Source organism: Pochonia chlamydosporia, chromosome 4, assembly GCF_001653235.2.
Source record: "Pochonia chlamydosporia 170 chromosome 4, whole genome shotgun sequence".
In the NCBI taxonomy this organism is placed as follows: domain Eukaryota; kingdom Fungi; phylum Ascomycota; class Sordariomycetes; order Hypocreales; family Clavicipitaceae; genus Pochonia; species Pochonia chlamydosporia.
In genome coordinates, this window is record NC_035793.1 from 241,205 (window position 1) to 258,243 (window position 17,039).

The 17,039-nt window shown below is 48.2% G+C and overlaps 6 protein-coding genes across 6 annotated transcripts; 5 read left to right on the forward strand and 1 right to left on the reverse strand.

Annotated features, from left to right (window-relative positions):
- Positions 1 to 314: 314 nt before the first annotated feature.
- Positions 315 to 1,832, forward strand: VFPPC_07494 (hypothetical protein; the record flags this gene model as incomplete). The annotated part of the gene is made up of 1 exon (XM_018286342.1): positions 315 to 1,832. The coding sequence occupies one exon, from the start codon at positions 315 to 317 to the stop codon at positions 1,830 to 1,832; it is 1,518 nt and encodes a 505-aa protein (XP_018142944.1).
- An 857-nt stretch (positions 1,833 to 2,689) lies between these two features.
- VFPPC_07495 (branched-chain amino acid cytosolic) lies at positions 2,690 to 3,865 on the forward strand (the record flags this gene model as incomplete). The annotated part of the gene is made up of 1 exon (XM_018286343.1): positions 2,690 to 3,865. The coding sequence occupies one exon, from the start codon at positions 2,690 to 2,692 to the stop codon at positions 3,863 to 3,865; it is 1,176 nt and encodes a 391-aa protein (XP_018142945.1).
- Positions 3,866 to 4,077: 212 nt separating this feature from the next.
- VFPPC_07496 (2-dehydropantoate 2-reductase) lies at positions 4,078 to 5,040 on the reverse strand (the record flags this gene model as incomplete). Its single annotated transcript, XM_018286344.1, has 1 exon — positions 4,078 to 5,040. One exon carries the CDS (start codon positions 5,038 to 5,040, stop codon positions 4,078 to 4,080), a length of 963 nt encoding a protein of 320 aa, XP_018142946.1.
- A 374-nt stretch (positions 5,041 to 5,414) lies between these two features.
- VFPPC_14250 (homeobox and c2h2 transcription factor protein) lies at positions 5,415 to 7,160 on the forward strand (the record flags this gene model as incomplete). Its single annotated transcript, XM_018292019.1, has 1 exon — positions 5,415 to 7,160. The coding sequence occupies one exon, from the start codon at positions 5,415 to 5,417 to the stop codon at positions 7,158 to 7,160; it is 1,746 nt and encodes a 581-aa protein (XP_018142947.1).
- Positions 7,161 to 7,740: 580 nt separating this feature from the next.
- On the forward strand, positions 7,741 to 8,535 carry VFPPC_07497 (hypothetical protein; the record flags this gene model as incomplete). Its single annotated transcript, XM_018286345.1, has 1 exon — positions 7,741 to 8,535. One exon carries the CDS (start codon positions 7,741 to 7,743, stop codon positions 8,533 to 8,535), a length of 795 nt encoding a protein of 264 aa, XP_018142948.1.
- Positions 8,536 to 11,704: 3,169 nt separating this feature from the next.
- VFPPC_07499 (RNase3 domain-containing protein) lies at positions 11,705 to 16,435 on the forward strand (the record flags this gene model as incomplete). The annotated part of the gene is made up of 3 exons (XM_018286346.1): positions 11,705 to 13,234; positions 13,303 to 14,889; positions 14,945 to 16,435. The coding sequence occupies 3 exons, from the start codon at positions 11,705 to 11,707 to the stop codon at positions 16,433 to 16,435; spliced, it is 4,608 nt and encodes a 1,535-aa protein (XP_018142949.1).
- Positions 16,436 to 17,039: the final 604 nt, after the last annotated feature.

Here is a 17,039-nt window from a genome sequence, read left to right on the forward strand (position 1 = left end):
TCTGTTGTCTGATACTCCACTCCATTGCAACAATGATGACCTTTGCTGCAAATTGTACCCTACCTCAAGAGAGGGTAGGATATATGTACAGCCCGTCGGTCAGAGGCACTCTGAACATTCTATGGAGTTGTCTAACCACCCTCGTCATTTGCACGTGGTCCGTTTTACACCCCAACGTCCCTACGCAGTCCAAACCCGTGGACAGGAAACAAGAATGGACAAGGAAATTGATAAGGTGGTCGTGGAAGTTCGCTTGGATGTTGTTCAACATCTTAGCTCCGGAGTGGCCACTGGGGAAAGCTTACAGCGATAAAATGTCTGTCAAAGCCACCAAGCGAAGGTTCGATGCGCTGAAGACGGAGAAGAATTACTCCCGCTCATGGACACCCAAAAGCATGCATTTTGCAAACAAGGGTGGATATGCCATCAAGTTTTGCGAGTCAAAACTTGGCACCTCTGAGAGCCCGGACAAATGTATTGTTGCAGAAAAGTCACAACAGTCTCTGAACAGCGTCGGGCTACCCTCGAAACATGTTGAGACATCGCAAGCCACTGCAGAGACTCTTGTGAGCGGCTCTTCGTGCGATATTGAGTTGGGAAGCCGGGATGCATCTCACACCACACCAGATGATACCGACTTGAAGAATGCTGAAGAGGGCCATGGTAATTCTGGATCAGCTACAAAGAGCTTGAGCTGGGATACAGAACGTCGCAATTGGTTTTCAAAGCACTTGTTCCCAACCATATCACCGCAAGAGCTTGCAGAAAGAGCACAGCAGAAATCACACGTAATCGGACCTATCAACTGGAAATTGAGTCCTGTGAACGAGCCCAACGTGGAAACAGCTCGCCTAACTGTTTCAAAGAAGAGTTTCCCGAACGAGTGGGAGAAAGAACGGTACAGAACCTTTCCAAGACAATTGGCTCGAAACTTGGCGCCTCTGGCTGGGGATCTCTGGGTGTTGGACGCCAACCAGCTCCTGTACGCGTGGGAGGCTGGTATCATCAGTGAGCTGCCGGACTACGACGACGACGATTTGGATGATCGGAACAAGGGGGATGTGGTTGTAAAAGTTCTCGCTATCGTGCAAATCTTGTGGTTTGTGGTTCAGGTTATCTTTAGGCTTGCTGACAAGCTTCCTACAACCCAGTTGGAGATTCTTACCTTCTCATACGCCGTTTGTACAGTAGCTGCCTACTTCCTCCTCATGGGACAAACGAAAGATACGCAGTATTCCGTCACTTTGTACGCAGCAAGATATGCTATGCCACATGAGCTCTTGCGACTGGCGGTTATGGGACCTACCGACTTTGGCCCGACCCGAAAGTTCGTTTGGATACCAAACACTGCAATTCATGCTGCACCTGACAGGAAGCCGTTTAGCACGGTTAGAGACCTAGCCGGGGTGTCGAGTGTTTCGCTCGTCGTCCTGGGAGGATTGCATTGTCTCGCATGGAAGAATGAATTCCCAACTAAAACCGAGTGGATTTATTGGAATGTTGCTTCAGTTCTGACAGGGGCGGTTTTCCCAATTATATTTCTGGTGAGCTGGCTGGGGTCAGCTATAGCACAAGACAAAACCTTCATGAACACATATTCACCGCAAGTGGTGGTTGATTGGGTACGGCATGTGAAAGCCAAACCCAGGATTTACGGCTACATACGTATTCTCACCATGCGTAATCTTGGATCGAGCATGCTTTTGCTAGGGTCTTACTTTGTCATTGTGCGGCTGTACGTGATTTTCGAGGTTCTGCGAACTTTGGGGACTCAACCCCCAGAAGCATTTGCAAGTACAGTTTGGTGGGCCAATGTACCACACTTTGGTTAAAGGTAATGCAGACATTGCACCTGAGGGAAGCCTGTTGGACTTGGATCTTGACACTGGCGACTTAGAGGGCTGTGAAGCATCATGAACAAAAGTTGGAAATATGGTACGGTTGATAATTGGACCGAGGGAGTCTGTGTGGGGGTTTATTTCTGCTTTGAGAAGCCACGGGATAGGTAATAAGCGTATTTGAATGAAGATGTCTCCAAAATCGTCCTGTTCGTGTCCTGCTGGTGTCATAGCTCGCTTATCAAGCCGGCTTGTTCCGCAGATGTGAACATAGAGCTTGCCAGGTCAGATGCTGTGAACATTGTTATGTAAAATACGAGCTGAGTTTGTGTTATCTCTTTGGAATGCCCTTTTAAGAAACCGGGGGACGAAGCAGGCTCACTGCCAAAGAAGAAGGCTCTTGCTGATGCCGAGTGCATATGTACGTTTCTGTGCTGCTCACCACAAGCATTGCTACCTACCAACTGAAAACGGCCACGACATGCGATCATGGTGGGGCTTTCACGGGTTAGTATTCTCTTTTTCTTTTCCGTTAGGTTTCTTGACTGTGAGATTGAAGTAGCTATTTAGAACTGTGGAAGGTACTCCTGCGGTCTCGGGCGCGCATGCAAGCCTCGCGCCTTGCGCCTTACACCTTACGCCTTAGGCGCTACGCCCTACAGGCCATACCAGGCTGGACTGTTGAGGTGATTGTCTTGTTATTATTTAGCCAGGGCTTGAGAAGAAAGCAAGTGATGCGAGTTTATTGAAGCCGTGCTTCTCTGGACAATTATTCCGCCCGTGAGGCAGCTTACGAACAAACAATTGTTTTCCAGAGACCAGCCCCTACTAACATATGACGACAAACCACAATGACATTCACACCTTCAATTGCCCCCTTGGACGCTTCCAAGACTGTCCTCGAACTGACAACGAAACCGAAGCCGGTGCCTGCACCTAATTCACCAGAGGTCGCCTCCATTACGGCTTACACCGATCACATGCTTCTGGTATCATGGAATGCGAAGCACGGTTGGGATACCCCGAGAATAGTGCCATACGGGCCTATTTCACTGGAACCAGGGGCGAGTATTTTCCAATACGCTACCAATTGCTATGAAGGCATGAAGGCGTTTCGCGGATTTGATGGTCGACTTCGTCTCCTACGGCCAATGTACAACTGCGAGAGGATGCTTGCATCCGCAACCCGAATTTCTCTTCCAATTTTTGAGCCTGAGGAGTTGCTCAAGCTTATAAAGAAGATATGCTCTGTCGAAGCCCCAAAGTGGCTTTCAAAGGATCAAGCTGGTTCTGCTTTGTATATCCGCCCAACCATGATCGGCACCGATACCAGTCTGGGAGTTAAAGTTCCTGAGCAGGCTCTGCTTTGCATTTTCCTTACATATTGGCCCAATCCCTATCAGCAAGTATCGGGAGTCACACCGAAATTGGGCTCAAGGTTGCTGGCAAGCAGCGGCCATTCAGTCCGAGCATGGCCCAAGGGCACAGGAGAAGCAAAGATCGGGGCGAACTATGGCCCTGCGCTGGTTGAACATGCTGAAGCTCGTAGGCGCGGCTATGATCAAATCCTGTGGCTCTTTGGACCTGATAGGCACATCACTGAGGCTGGCGGCAGTAATATTTTCGTAATGTGGTGGACTTCCGAAGGCGTACTTCAGCTCATTACGCCACCTTTAGACGAGGATAAGCTGATATTGGCTGGAGGAACAAGAAGAAATCTGCTGGAGCTGTCTCGAGACATGTTTGCTGTGGACGAAGAAAATGGCGCTGCGAGATGTGAAGTACTGGAAAGGAAGATAACCATGTTTGAGGTGCAGCAGGCGGCTGATGAAGGGCGACTTGCTGCTGTGTTTGTGGCGGGAACTGCCTTTTGGGTGTATCCTGTCGCAGAGATATGCTTCAATGGGCGGGATATAATGGTTGATGTTGGGAGGGTGCCGCATGTGGCGATGCTGAGAAGCAGGTTGGAGGACATTGTGTATGGTAGGGAGGAAAGTAGTTGGGTTGATATTGTGGAAGAGAACTAGTGGATATGGTCATATTAAGTAGACTAATCAAGACAGACAGAAAAACCTTGGGTCCGTGTAAGACGTGAGTAACCCTTCAGAGTGCGGATAGGCTTTCTGTCCCCTCATGAACGAAGTCATTGAAGGCAAAATGAACCTGAAATCTAATTTACTACTGCAGAATCTGTCATAAAGTGTATGCATATGGTACGAAAACATATTCGGTATACTCTCTAAGTTCTAAAACTGCAATTGAGACCTCGGATGAGATAATATAGAGTGCTCAACCGAGGTGTTTCCACCCCATTTTCCGCTGCTATATCTACGACATTCCCAATCAAAGCATCCACTTCCATTTCTCGCCCAGAAAGAGCATCTGCCATCATACTTGGCACAACGCCCGGAAGCTCTCTTATCGTCAAAAAGTCAAGTTGCTGTTGAATCACATCGTCGTCAATCTCAGTACAGCCAGATGCACGAGCTGTCCTTGCAATCTCCTCCATGACGTCTCGCATAAATTGAATCGCCCCTGGGGCGCTCTGAAAGAATGTGGCGTCTGGCAAACGGCAAAGAGCGCATATTGGATTCTCTGACGCGTTTATGAGAATCTTCTTCCACCGGCTGACTTGGATATCTGCCTCGTGGGTAACAGAAGCGCCACCTGTCTGCAACAAGTCTTTCAGCTTCTCCGCAGACGTCTTGTGGCCTTCTGGGGCACTAGCTGGATATGTTCCGAGTAGCAATCGGGCGGAAAGAGCGTGAGAGAAGACCCCGGGAGATGTTTGAGCAACTGGTGTGTATAGAACCACGCTGAGTATTGGATTCGTCGGAAACATCTCATGGAAGGGTTGCTCGATGGCAATTCCATTTTGCATAAGAACGAGGGAGGTATGAGGCGCTATTATAGAGACCATGGCTTGAATATCCTCTTTTTTGGTTGTTGCTTTCGTAGTGATGAACACGTAGTCGAATTGTTTTCCTAGTTTGCTGGCGTCGTGAATTGATCGCACAACCGTTGGCTTTACAACAAGGCCAGAACCCCAGAGGGTTGAGTTGATAGTGATACCATCTTTGCTAACCACATCAAAGTTGGAACGACAGACGAGGACTATATCTTGTGGCGGTATGGCTGATGAAGTTAAGAAGGTTGCAACGGCGCCTATGCAACCACCACCATAGATCAACACTGACGGCATTGCATACAATCTTCGTTTCGATACAGGTCCTCCTATCCACTGAATGGTGGTATTACACTCATATAGTCAAGACGTTGAAGACCGTCTTGTCAGTTTACGCGGAACATCCAAGATAGTCCCGGAGATAACTCATTAGCATCACTAGCTCCAGCCAGATGGAACTAGCGCCAGCAAAGGCGTAAGGCGTAAGGCGCAGAAAGTTGTAGCTCGAAATGGAGCATCCAAGACGTTAGCTCCACATTCGACGCCATCAACTATTCCGACATCGCTTGAAACTCGTGGTGACGAATATCGTTTCTGTGCTACCCTCGAGAGGTGAGGCGCACGCGTCTTTATACCACGTAGTAGCCTCTCCTCAGAAGACATATCCCAAAATGTTTCCATGGGATGACACTGATTTGCCATGGTCACTGCCCAACGACCTGTCGGGGGAGGTTGATGGAAATGTCGACGATCACCTCGTTTTGGGTGAGCCTGTTATCGACAACTTGAACTCATACCGCCAGTCGGGCAACTATTTCGATGGACTCCCTCCGATGGCCGAGGATATAACTTTGGAACCTAGACTCGTACCAACAGGTAATGGAGCAAATAACGGCAGGGAGAACCAAATCCAACCGCTGGCACTGACGGCACCATCGCCTATAAGGAGTTCCAAACGACCAAGCACGCCTCTCCTAAACAATAGGCACAGCACTAGGGGGTATTTGAGGACGCCGTTGACAGCAAATTCGAGTAGAAGCCACGAAAGGTACCCCGATACTTTAATAGGCGAGTCGTATCTTGGAATGGAAACCGAAGCCCTGATGAAGCCGGGCTCGCTGGAACTATTCATGAACAGCGAGACTTCCACGGCTCCCCGGCAGATAAATCATCAGCCCCTACCATATGCAACGTCTTCTCGGTCCAGCTCAACTGGAGAGGCTGCCCTGGATCCCATGGAGAGATGGAGAGGTTCACCGCCGGAGTCAGAAGCCGCTTCATGGAGTGCCATCGCCGGTGCGTTGAAGGAAATGAATCGTCGTTCTGGTTCACGAGGAGATTTTAGATCACGCCGAACTGCAAGTCGAGCTGCCTCTACTACCAGTTTCACAAGTGCTCAATCGAGCAATTCGTCCCTCGCTTCAGCACAATCCAGCTCGTCAAAGACATCGCGACGGCGATACCGCAACCCAACCAAAGCGCTTGGACGTGGCACTGGCTCGACAAAGGAACGACGAGCCTTTCAATGCACGTTTTGCTGTGATACCTTTCGGACAAAGTATGACTGGTCACGACACGAAAAGTCTCTTCACCTTAACCTCGAGAAGTGGATTTGCACTCCCCATGGAGGTGCCGTGATTTCCAATGCAACCGGTCGAAGTCATTGTGCATACTGCAATATGCTAGATCCAACGCCTGCACATCTGAAAACTCATAATCATGGTGTCTGTCAAGACACGCTGGAGCCTCACGTCTTTTCTCGGAAAGACCACCTTTTCCAGCATCTTAGGCACGTTCACGACTTGGATGTGATGCCTGTCGTTGATGAATGGAAGATTGACCCTCCGCCGATTGTATCCCGCTGTGGCTTTTGCAACGCCAGATTTGAAACCTGGGGAGATCGTGCTGATCATCTTGCACAGCATTACCGTGAAGGGAAAACAATGTTTGACTGGCGAGGCGATCACTGCTTCGAGCCCTCCATTGCGTCCCAAGTGAGAAATTCACTTCCTCCGTACCTCATTGGCACAGAAGCCAGGAGCATTGTGCCGTTTTCTGCGACCGGTTCAGGAACCAAAGATCATTTGTCTCAAATGCAAGTTGGGCATGGGCCATGGGCTGCAACTCCACCAAATGTTGAATCCTCCACAGAGGTATCGACGAATAGTGATTCGAAGATGGTGAGGAGGGATGGCCCGGTTGCGAGTTTTGCGTCATACGTGGAGGTACTTACGTCGGGGCTTGCGCGGTATGCTCAGCAACAGATGGGAATGGGAGTGATGCCTACTGATAGGATGTTTCAAGATGAGGCGAGGCGGTTGCTATATGGGACGGAAGACGCATGGGACCAAACTGCTGCTGATAATGGGGAGTGGTTGTCAGACTTTCGGAATAGACATGGATACAAAACGCCTTAGTCTTCACAGGCACGTATATATTTGCAGGGTCGGTTATGTGGTATCATGAAGCAAAGGGTCCACGACGGTGAATTCTGATATTGCGTAAATACATCAATCACCGTCACAGTTTATCTATCAAAAAGAAATTGAGAAGTGCAGCTATCAATTACATTAACGGGATGTTAATTGATCTGATAGTGCCAAAATTCCTTGGGGTTTGGTTCAAACGATAATGACGATACGGTTCATTGCTAAGATCCATTATGACAAGTTCACTACAAATAATGTCTTCATGAGTGAGCGCAACAGGATCGACTATTCCTAGCTGTGAATTGATTCGCCATGTCCTCCTCTGTGCTTAACACTGCAGAACACAGACAAATCACTCAAATATTGCTGGCCGGGGCGAACACCTTCAGGACTATTGTTCAACTTAGTTTTCACAGCGCTCAGGTAACGGTCTAGACTTTGGACGAGACACATACATAATGCTGTTAGTCGACGTTCTGTCAACACAAGCAGTTTGGGCGGTTTTTTGCAACAGTCTTTATCCTAGTCAAGATTCTTTATGACTACCAAGAAAAGCTTGCGTATCAGCATGACGCCCAACACGTGTCTTTCATCAGATAGCCACCCTCCGGAGTCGATCTGCTTCCCTAGCAAGCCTCAAACAGGAAATCCATCTCCTCAACCGCTCACCACTCGACCTCCTCCCACTCACCAGTCCGACTTCGTCCTCCCTGCCGGTCTTATCGCTCCCCAGCTTCCGCCGCCGGGACTTCTTCCACCCGGACTTGACGAAAGACTACGTGTCCAAAACAGCAATCACCTCGACGTGGAAGATGGAATCATATTGAGCAACCTTCTCTATGTTCCTCAGATGGACTACACGGATTTCTTCACATACACCATCACTCAGCGGGCTATTCGCGAGCTCATCGACAAGGAGCCCATCTTTATTCAGTTCAACGAGCTCGGAAGGTACGCCATAAGATGGGGCATCGAGCTTCGCCTGGCAGCTCTCGTGGAATGGGCCAAGCTGCGCAAGTTACTAGTTAGGCTTCTCCACGAGGAGTGGGAAAGCGCGGTTGATCCTTTGCAGTACCGACTGGGTATGTATCTCTGGCACTTTAACAGAGAGATCGACTTGATCATGACGACGCTTAGGGACGAGGCGAAACTCCTTAGCGATAATGAAAAGGTCTACTTTCGCTATATTTGGCGGGAGATGGATCACTGGTGGATGATAAGAGCGAAAGTGGGAACGGACTTTGAGTTGTTGAACTTGTATGATCCTACGTTTTCTCATCGTCTTCAGTGCAAGTTGGATATTATCGCCAATGAGTTGCAGGCGTATGATAGGCTGGAAAGCGAGGAAACGGCAAATGGGTAATGAAGAATTGGGACGAGGAGTATTCTCATTGTCAGGAGATACATGGATGTTTGTGATGAGCAAGTATGTTTGGTCGGTTTGGTTTGTTTTGGTACGAAGTAATGGCGTGCGTAGTCTTTGTTAGACAGTTAATACTAATCAGCGCAACTTGATCAGTTTATGACTGCTTGCTAATGTGTAAAGATAATGACAGCGCTCATGTGTAGCATCAAGCGGATGTCAGATTCCACGGACGAATTGAGGGAGAAGAAAATTAATGCACTGTGAAGCGTTGTGCTTCCAGTATAGCCCTGATGCCACTCGAAACTAGGTGAAGATCCTACCAGACGATAGTGGCAACTCTTTCCCAGATCGGGAAGGGAATTACTCACCGTTCTACGCTTTCATGTAAGAGCAGACACAAGCCAGGTGCCTTCGTTTGTATGTTCAGAGTGGCTAATAGTCATTGTGTTTTATGCCTCAAGGTGTTTTCTTAACGGTTTGTGTGGTGTTGTTGGACCGTCTCGTAAGAAATATTACGCTCAAAATTAGACGTATATGAAGGGGACATCATTGAACATCAGATGTGTACTATTTTCTGGTGGTCCATTTGATAAAACCTGGAATATAAGGCCGACGGCTCGTGGCTCTACTCGTACCTTGTCGGGTTTGTTGGGCGACGACACCTCAACTTGGGATGTTGTCCTGTACCCGACCTTTGCTACTTTGTTGCAGCCTCAGTCTTCTCCCATTCTACCATGGCCTCAACAAGGCTGAGAATTTTCCGCGGATCAGCATTGCAGCCCGTTGTCAGACCTTTTAGGATAACAGAGACACTTCGTCCTGAGTCCAAGTGCCGTACAATGTCGAGAGGCGTGGTACCTGATGCCCCAGTCCTGCTGCCCACGTTAACGCCGATTGAGGAGGAGGAATTGCCCGGCTATGTCGCCGAAGATTACTATCCGACGTGAATAGGACAAGTATTCCAATCTCGATATCGCGTACTCTGTAAACTGGGTCAGGGTACTGGGTCGACTGTGTGTGTCGAAAGATCTTTGGTATGTTGCGCCAGAGACCTGGAATGAGCAATGCTGGTACTAATTAGACATAGCCATGATCAATATCGCGGACTGAAAATTTGCACAACTTCCAAGAATGGCCGTCTCTTACAGCAGGCCAAGAATGAAATCGCAGTTCTGAAGTATCTCAAGTCAGCCCCGGTTCAGCAACATCCAGGCAAACGCTTTGTTCGAATAGTCTTGGACTCATTTGAAGCTTCTGGATCCACGGGTCTACATACCTGTCTGGTATATGAACCACTAGGGATGACATTCACGGAGCTGCGAAATCTCCTACCTGAAGGAAGAATCGCTAATCGCATGCTACAGAGTGCCTTACAGATACTCCTTGTGGCCTTGGATTACCTACACAAGAATAACGTGGTTCATACCGGTAAGAAAGACTTTTTCCACGAAGAAGGTTAGAGACAGAGCCCACTGATATCGAACATTATGTAGACATTTCCCCAAACAATATTCTTTGTGGTGTTAAGAATCTGTCGCCCTTTGCAGAGCTTGAAAAAGCGGAGCGATTGCACCCAGTTTGCCCGCAAAGTACTCAGCGATAGAACGATTTACCTCTCACGGCAAACACCCATGACAGAAGGCGAGCCTGTCATCTCGGATCTCGGATCTGCGAGGTTCGGGCAAGATCAGTACCAAGGAGGTATCATGCCACTAGTGTACCGCGCTCCGGAAGTAATTCTGGGCATGAAGTGGTCATCCAAGGTGGATATATGGTCAATAGGTGTCATGGTGAGCTCTATGGCTCATAAGTCGTGGATATTTGCTTACTTTGATGATTAGGTGTGGGATTTGTTTGAAGGACAACGGCTATTCATGAGCAAAAAGGGCGGTGCTCTGAACGATGAACAGCATCTTGCCGAGATTGTGTCACTGATCGGCCCCCCTCCCCGCGAGTTCTTGCAACAAAGCGAAAAGTGTGCTACCTACTTCGACGACTCTGGTAAGAATGCCTCGTGACTGCGTAGGATCTTGCTATCGGTCCGTGACTAAAGGCTTAGCAGGCAACAGGCTGGGATCTATTCCAATCCCAAATTCGTCTCTTGAAGAACGTGTAACACATTTGGAAGGTGATGACAAACAGCTGATGCTTGGTTTTGCCCGCCGAATCTTGCGCTGGCTTCCAGACGAACGGCCAATAGCTGAGGAACTGGCATTTGATGACTGGTTGATGCAACGATATACGGAATCAAAGCCATAGCGGCATCGACCCTGAACACAGGGGGCAAGTCAGATACATGGATAATTATTTGCGTAGGGGTCGTACTAGACTTCTCGCCTCTGGTCAGCCATGAGAAGAGAAATGAGCCAGCACGAGGCTCAGAAATGGAAGTGTGGATGGTACTGACTTCAAACCCAGATCGTACCGTTGACCTAATTGACGGCTGATAGCTCCAAACACTCTGCAGAAAGCATCATCGACACGTAGTGAATTGCAAAGACGACCGGATTTTGAACCGTGTCCGCGGTTGCTAGCTGAGTCGATCGTTTGCTGTTGAGTCACACAAATCGGTTTGGAGTCTGGACATGGTGTCAACGAGATCGGAGCCGCCGTTCGTTTGTCAAGCAGCAACAAAAGTAAGAGTAGATCTACCGCCGCGAGTAAAAACGATTATGAATCTATTTTCGTCATGGCCAATATTGTCGAAGTTTAGTGCATGATTAAGGCCATATATCTAGGCAGTTAAATATGAATTATGGCCATTCACTGCAAACTAGACCGGACAATAGAAGTGAACATTGAAGGAGAAGAAACGAATCCTAGGCTGGTGACTCTGGTCGCTGCCTCAGGAGTCAGGCTGGAGTTCAATGTTAAGTAGGATGACATGACGGTGTCAGCATTTGCTCGTCTGTATCAAGCAGTGAATGTCTGGTGAATTGTCATTGTCTGGTAGTCACCATTAGGCGGCAAGGTAATGCCTGGTCTTGCTGGCAGCTGTTGAGCACCTCCTTCCTTGTTTGCACATCGCCATCTCTTTCAAGTTTCTTTCCCCCCGTGCCCCCTCCCAACCCTGGAGCAAATCATCAAACTTTCTTTCGCGCCTAACGACCACCCGCCCTCCTCAAATCTCTCTATCCCAGCGCCTTGACCTTCCGCGATTTCGAACATGACCCAGGAACTGGAGTCCATGGTGGCCCCTGAGGCCCAGAACCCAGTTGAAATTTCGTCCCTCCTAGTCCATTCCTCAAAATCGACCGAGGATAGAGATCGGCACGCAACAAATTCAAAAGAAGAGGAAAGTTACCAAAGCGATACTAGTGATGACATGGAGTGGTATCGACTGGAAAGCAAACCTGATAAGCCTCCAAAGCAGGCAGCCTGCCAAAACTCCCAACATTCTGCCTTCATGTCTTGGGTCGCGGATACGAATCGCGAGCCTCTGCCGTCGACACACTCATACAAATCTGACATTGAAGCTCTCTCGGAAGATCAAACATCTGCAGCAACACCCCCAAAAATTATACACTCCCCGCGACAATATCAACTCGACCTCTTTGAGCGTGCGAAGCAGCAAAATACCATAGTTGTTCTTGACACAGGGCTAGGGAAGACACTCATTGCTGCCCTGTTGCTTCAGCATACTATAAATCTTGAGCTGGAAAGAAGAAGTCGAGGTCAGGCAAAGAAATTTGCCTTCTTTCTAGTTGACAAAGTTGCCCTATGTATACAGCAACATCGATTTCTGGAGCGTAATCTCGAATATCCTATGGGCCAAATATTTGGAGACAGCCCTGGTATTAAGAAGCAGCAAACATGGGAAAACCAAGTTGACCAGAATATGGCTATTGTTTGTACGGCGCAGATCCTCTTGGATCTCCTGGGAAGTGGTATTATTCGAATGAATCAGATCAATTTGCTTATTTTTGACGAAGCTCATCATACCAAGAAGAACCATCCCTATGCTACCATAATGCGGGAGCACTATATGCAAATGAAAATAGACCGCCCTCGCATTCTGGGCATGACTGCTTCTCCTGTCGATGCGAAGACGAAGGACTTCCAAGCGGCGGCATTTGAGCTGGAAGCAGCACTCTGTAGCAGAATTGCTACTATATCTAACGAAGCATTGAGTCAATGCTTGCAGAAAAAGCAACAAATCGAGCGTGTTGAACATTTTGCCCCTCTGGCGAGCCTGGAGGATGCGGAAACTGTCCTCTGTCGCGAACTGTCAAACTTGCAGCTCACAAGTCCAAGCCTCCAGAAGCATATAGATATAGCCAAGGATGTAGCATCCATCATCGGGCCGTGGGCAGCAGATCAATACTGGAAATTATTTTTGAAGAGTCAAAGAGCATCACTGGTAATGCACGAACTTGATGCGGCTGACGTGCATATTTCTGGAGAAGAAGAGGCGTATCATGAACTGGGATCTCAGCTGGACGATATGACGCTTCTCAAGATTCGAAAGATCGTCAATGCTCACTTTCAGAGGGAGCAGGCCAGCAATATTGGAAGACGCGACAACGACTTCTCCACCAAAGTCCAGACTCTTCACGGAATTCTGTGTAATGAATTTGCAGCCAATCAATCAACACGGTGTATCGTGTTTGTGCAAAAGAGATACATCGCGTATCTCTTATCTGAAACGTTTCGACACTCTGCTTTGCGCATCCCCAAAGTGGAAACGGACTTTTTGGTATGTCCTATAATCCGCAGCACCTAGGTTATTATAGAGTGATTTGGCCTTTTCTAACATTCTCGCAGGTTGGGTCACAGTGTCCCTCCTCTTCCATTGTGGCGATGTCCATAAGCGCCCAAACCATAGCCTTGAATCGATTTAGTCACGGGCAGACGAAGTGCATTTTTGCCACACAAGTTGCAGAAGAGGGGATCGACGTCAAAGACTGCGACCTCATAATTCGATTTGATATGTATGATTCGGCAATTCAATACATTCAATCCAAAGGAAGGGCAAGGCATGAGAAGTCAACTTATATAAGCATGGTCGAAGAGGGAAATGTACAGGATCACCGCAGAATCATGCAAACAAAGAGAGATATGAACGCGTTGCGTGTATTCTGCTCTTCTCTACCTTCTGATAGGAAAGTGGAAGACGCAGACGAGGCTGAAAATCTGACCGAGCAAGAGGCCAAGAAGCATATTATCTTTGAAGTTCCCGAAACAGGAGCTCGGCTGACATTCACTTCCAGTCGACAAGTTCTGGCCAAGTTTGTTTCTGCTGTTTGCAACAGCGCAGATGCTCATCCAGAATACGTTACTATACCCAGTGGGAATAAGTTTATCACCACAATTCTCCTACCCGACGCATGTCCTGTGAAGACCTTCATCGGTACTCCTCAGCGAAATAAAACTCTTGCACGTGGTTCAGCCGCATTCAAAGCATGCATTGAGCTACTCAACCGCAAATATGTTAATGGGCACCTCCAGCCCATATATCAGAAAGTCGTACACAAGATGCGGAACGCGAGGCTGGCTATCAGTGACAAAAAGAGGTCGGAGTATGGTATGAGGGACAAACCTAGCATATTTTCAGGACCATTTGGCACAACCACAGGAATGTTTATGGCCACCTTGGCCATTGAAGGGCTGTGTCCTACAGGAAGAAGAGGACGGCCGCTTTACATTCTAACACGTTCGGCTTTGCCAGCAATTGCACCGGTACATCTCTACATAGACGGAAGTATTCGCTCAGTAGCCAGGCAGATACAACACAGAGAGCCGCTGGCTGTGACTGAGAATCAGATTAGATCCCTAACCAACTTTACACTCACGTTATTTAGTGACGTGTTCAGCAAGGCTTATGAAAACGACCAAGGAAACATTCCTTACTTTCTAGCACCATCTACAACACAGCGAGACAACAGTTGTACGAACGAAGTGGAATTTCAGTTCAGTGAGAATGCCTGTGCCCAGCCGGCGATGATTGATTGGAACCTCATGGAAACCGTGGGTATCGATGAGATACCAGTTAGCACTATTTGCACTTCACCGCATAATTTCGAAAAAAGATTTGTTTTTGACCCCTGGGATGGGTCCCGAAAGTTTTTCACCAGTATAGTGAACAAGGAGTACCGCCCTTTTGATCCAGTTCCATCAGATGCACCGGTGCCAAAGAGCCGTAGTTATCAACGAGTAGAGCAAAACATTGCGGAATACAGCAACAGTTTGACATTACCATCTCGACAAAGGGTGACTTGGAACTCAGAGCAGCCAGTTTTTGATGCTGAGCTACTCCCCCTGCGGAGAGACTTGTTCCGCGAGCCGCAGCACGGGGATGTCGCTTCTTCTAGGAGCTGCTGCATTATTTTAGAGCCGTTGACCATATCCACGGTAGGAGAAGTTGCTTCCCTGTAACTGATTCAGTTCTTGCACTCACAGTTTCTAGATACCTATCGACATTGTCGTCACGGCTCTGACTTTGCCAGTCATCATGCACCGTATTGAGTCAACAGCCATTGCGATGGATGCTTGTCAGCTTGTTGACTTGTCGGTTGAGCCTCCGTTGGCCCTCGAGGCACTCACACAGACCGATGAAGGCGCCGACACGGAAGACAACCAAAACTATGAGCGACTGGAATTTCTAGGAGATTCCTTTTTGAAAATGGCCACAACAATATCGTTATTTACACTCCTTCCAGATGAGAATGAGGCTGGATATCACGTTCAACGTATGCTTATGGTATGCAACCAAAACCTTTTTAACCACGCACTGCACAGGGGAATGCAGGAATATGTACGATCCAAGACTTTCGATCGGCGTACTTGGTACCCAGACCTCAAGCTGCTCAAAGGAAAAGCTGCTAAACCAGTCAATACGCACAGTTTGTCGGACAAAGCCGTTGCAGATGTTTGTGAGGCACTCATTGGTGCTGCATATATGTCACAACCGGAGGGGGTAATGGACTTAGCGGTGAAGGCCGTTACCAAAATGGTAAGAAGTAAATATCATAAAATGGAAAGGTTCAGTGACTATTACGGCATACATGTCACCCCGGACTGGCAAAGAGCAACTCCAACCGCGAGTGAACGGTTTGCAGCCGATATGATTGAGAAACGCATTGGCTACAGATTCAACTCTCCCGGTTTACTTCGAAGCGCATTTAAGCATCCGTCATACCCCTTTCACCCAGACATTCCAAACTATCAAAGGCTTGAATTTCTGGGTGATGCTCTTCTCGACGTCGCCATTGTGGACTTCTTATTTCGGCGCTACCCACAGGCTGATCCGCAGTGGCTCACAGAACACAAGATGGCGATGGCTTCAAATCATTTTTACTCTTGTCTCTGCGTAGAGTTAGGACTGCACAGACACTTACTAACAACAAACTCTTCTATGATGGGGCATATGGCCGCTTTTGTCGAGAGCGTTGACAAGGCCAAGACCAGGGCCACAGAACCAGGGGACAAGGTGCCGCGATCCAACTTCTGGCTCGATGTAGAGCACCCTCCGAAGGCACTCTCGGACATATTGGAAGCGGTTGTGGGAGCCATGTTCGAAGATTCAAAGTACGACTATGACACTGTCCGCCGATTTTTCAGCACGTTCATCTCTCCATACTTCCAGGACATGTCGCTATACGACACGTATACTGCGGACCACCCCGTTTCTAAGCTCACCAAACTTATGCAAGACACATTTTGCTGTCGATCTTGGCGATTATGTGTGTCGGCTGTGCCTTGTGGTGTTGAGGAAGGGGCTGCTGCTGTCACAAACGACAATGTGGTTTGCGCGCTGATGATACATAAACGAAAAGCAGTACATAGCGTACGAGCGAGTGGAAAGTATGCAAAAGTGGATGTTGCAATGATGGCATTGAGGCAGTTCGGGGATCTGGACAAGGACAAGTTTCGGTCTATGATGGGCTGTGACTGCTGAGAGGATTTAACTACGCTATGGTGTGCAGGATGGGGTGTGATGGGCCAGTCGAGGATTAAAAGGCTAAGTGCACATACATATGGCAATCGGAGAATTAGCGATACAAGGTAGCTTGGCTCTAAATTTGAATGCAATTTATAAGAAAGGTCAGCGAGGGTTGGGGTGCCGCCAATGGTCGTCATGGTGGCCTTCAGCCGACTGTCATCGTTGTCTCTCATGAACAGTAACATCACTCAACGAACTCGATATTCTCCAAACATATTGCAAAACAATTGACTTGCGTTTACTACTGGTTGCTGCTTTCTAACAAATATAGATCTATACTCCGTATAGGAATCAGTACCTGCGAGTCAGCTCCTAGAGTTGTTTGCGATGCATTATGTCACTTTTATGGCCAGCGATGGGCACACAACTCGCCAATTTCACAATAACCCACAGAAACAGGGTAGACCTGCCAGCTTAAGGCTCAATGGATTAATAATTTCTCACATGCACAGGCAGGGAGCACCACCCAGTGTGATTTTTGGTTCCCTTCGGCAACAGCTGGATCCTGCGGCCCGGCAATTGTTCCGTTATTGCCGGCGCTCATTCAGGTCGTTCGATC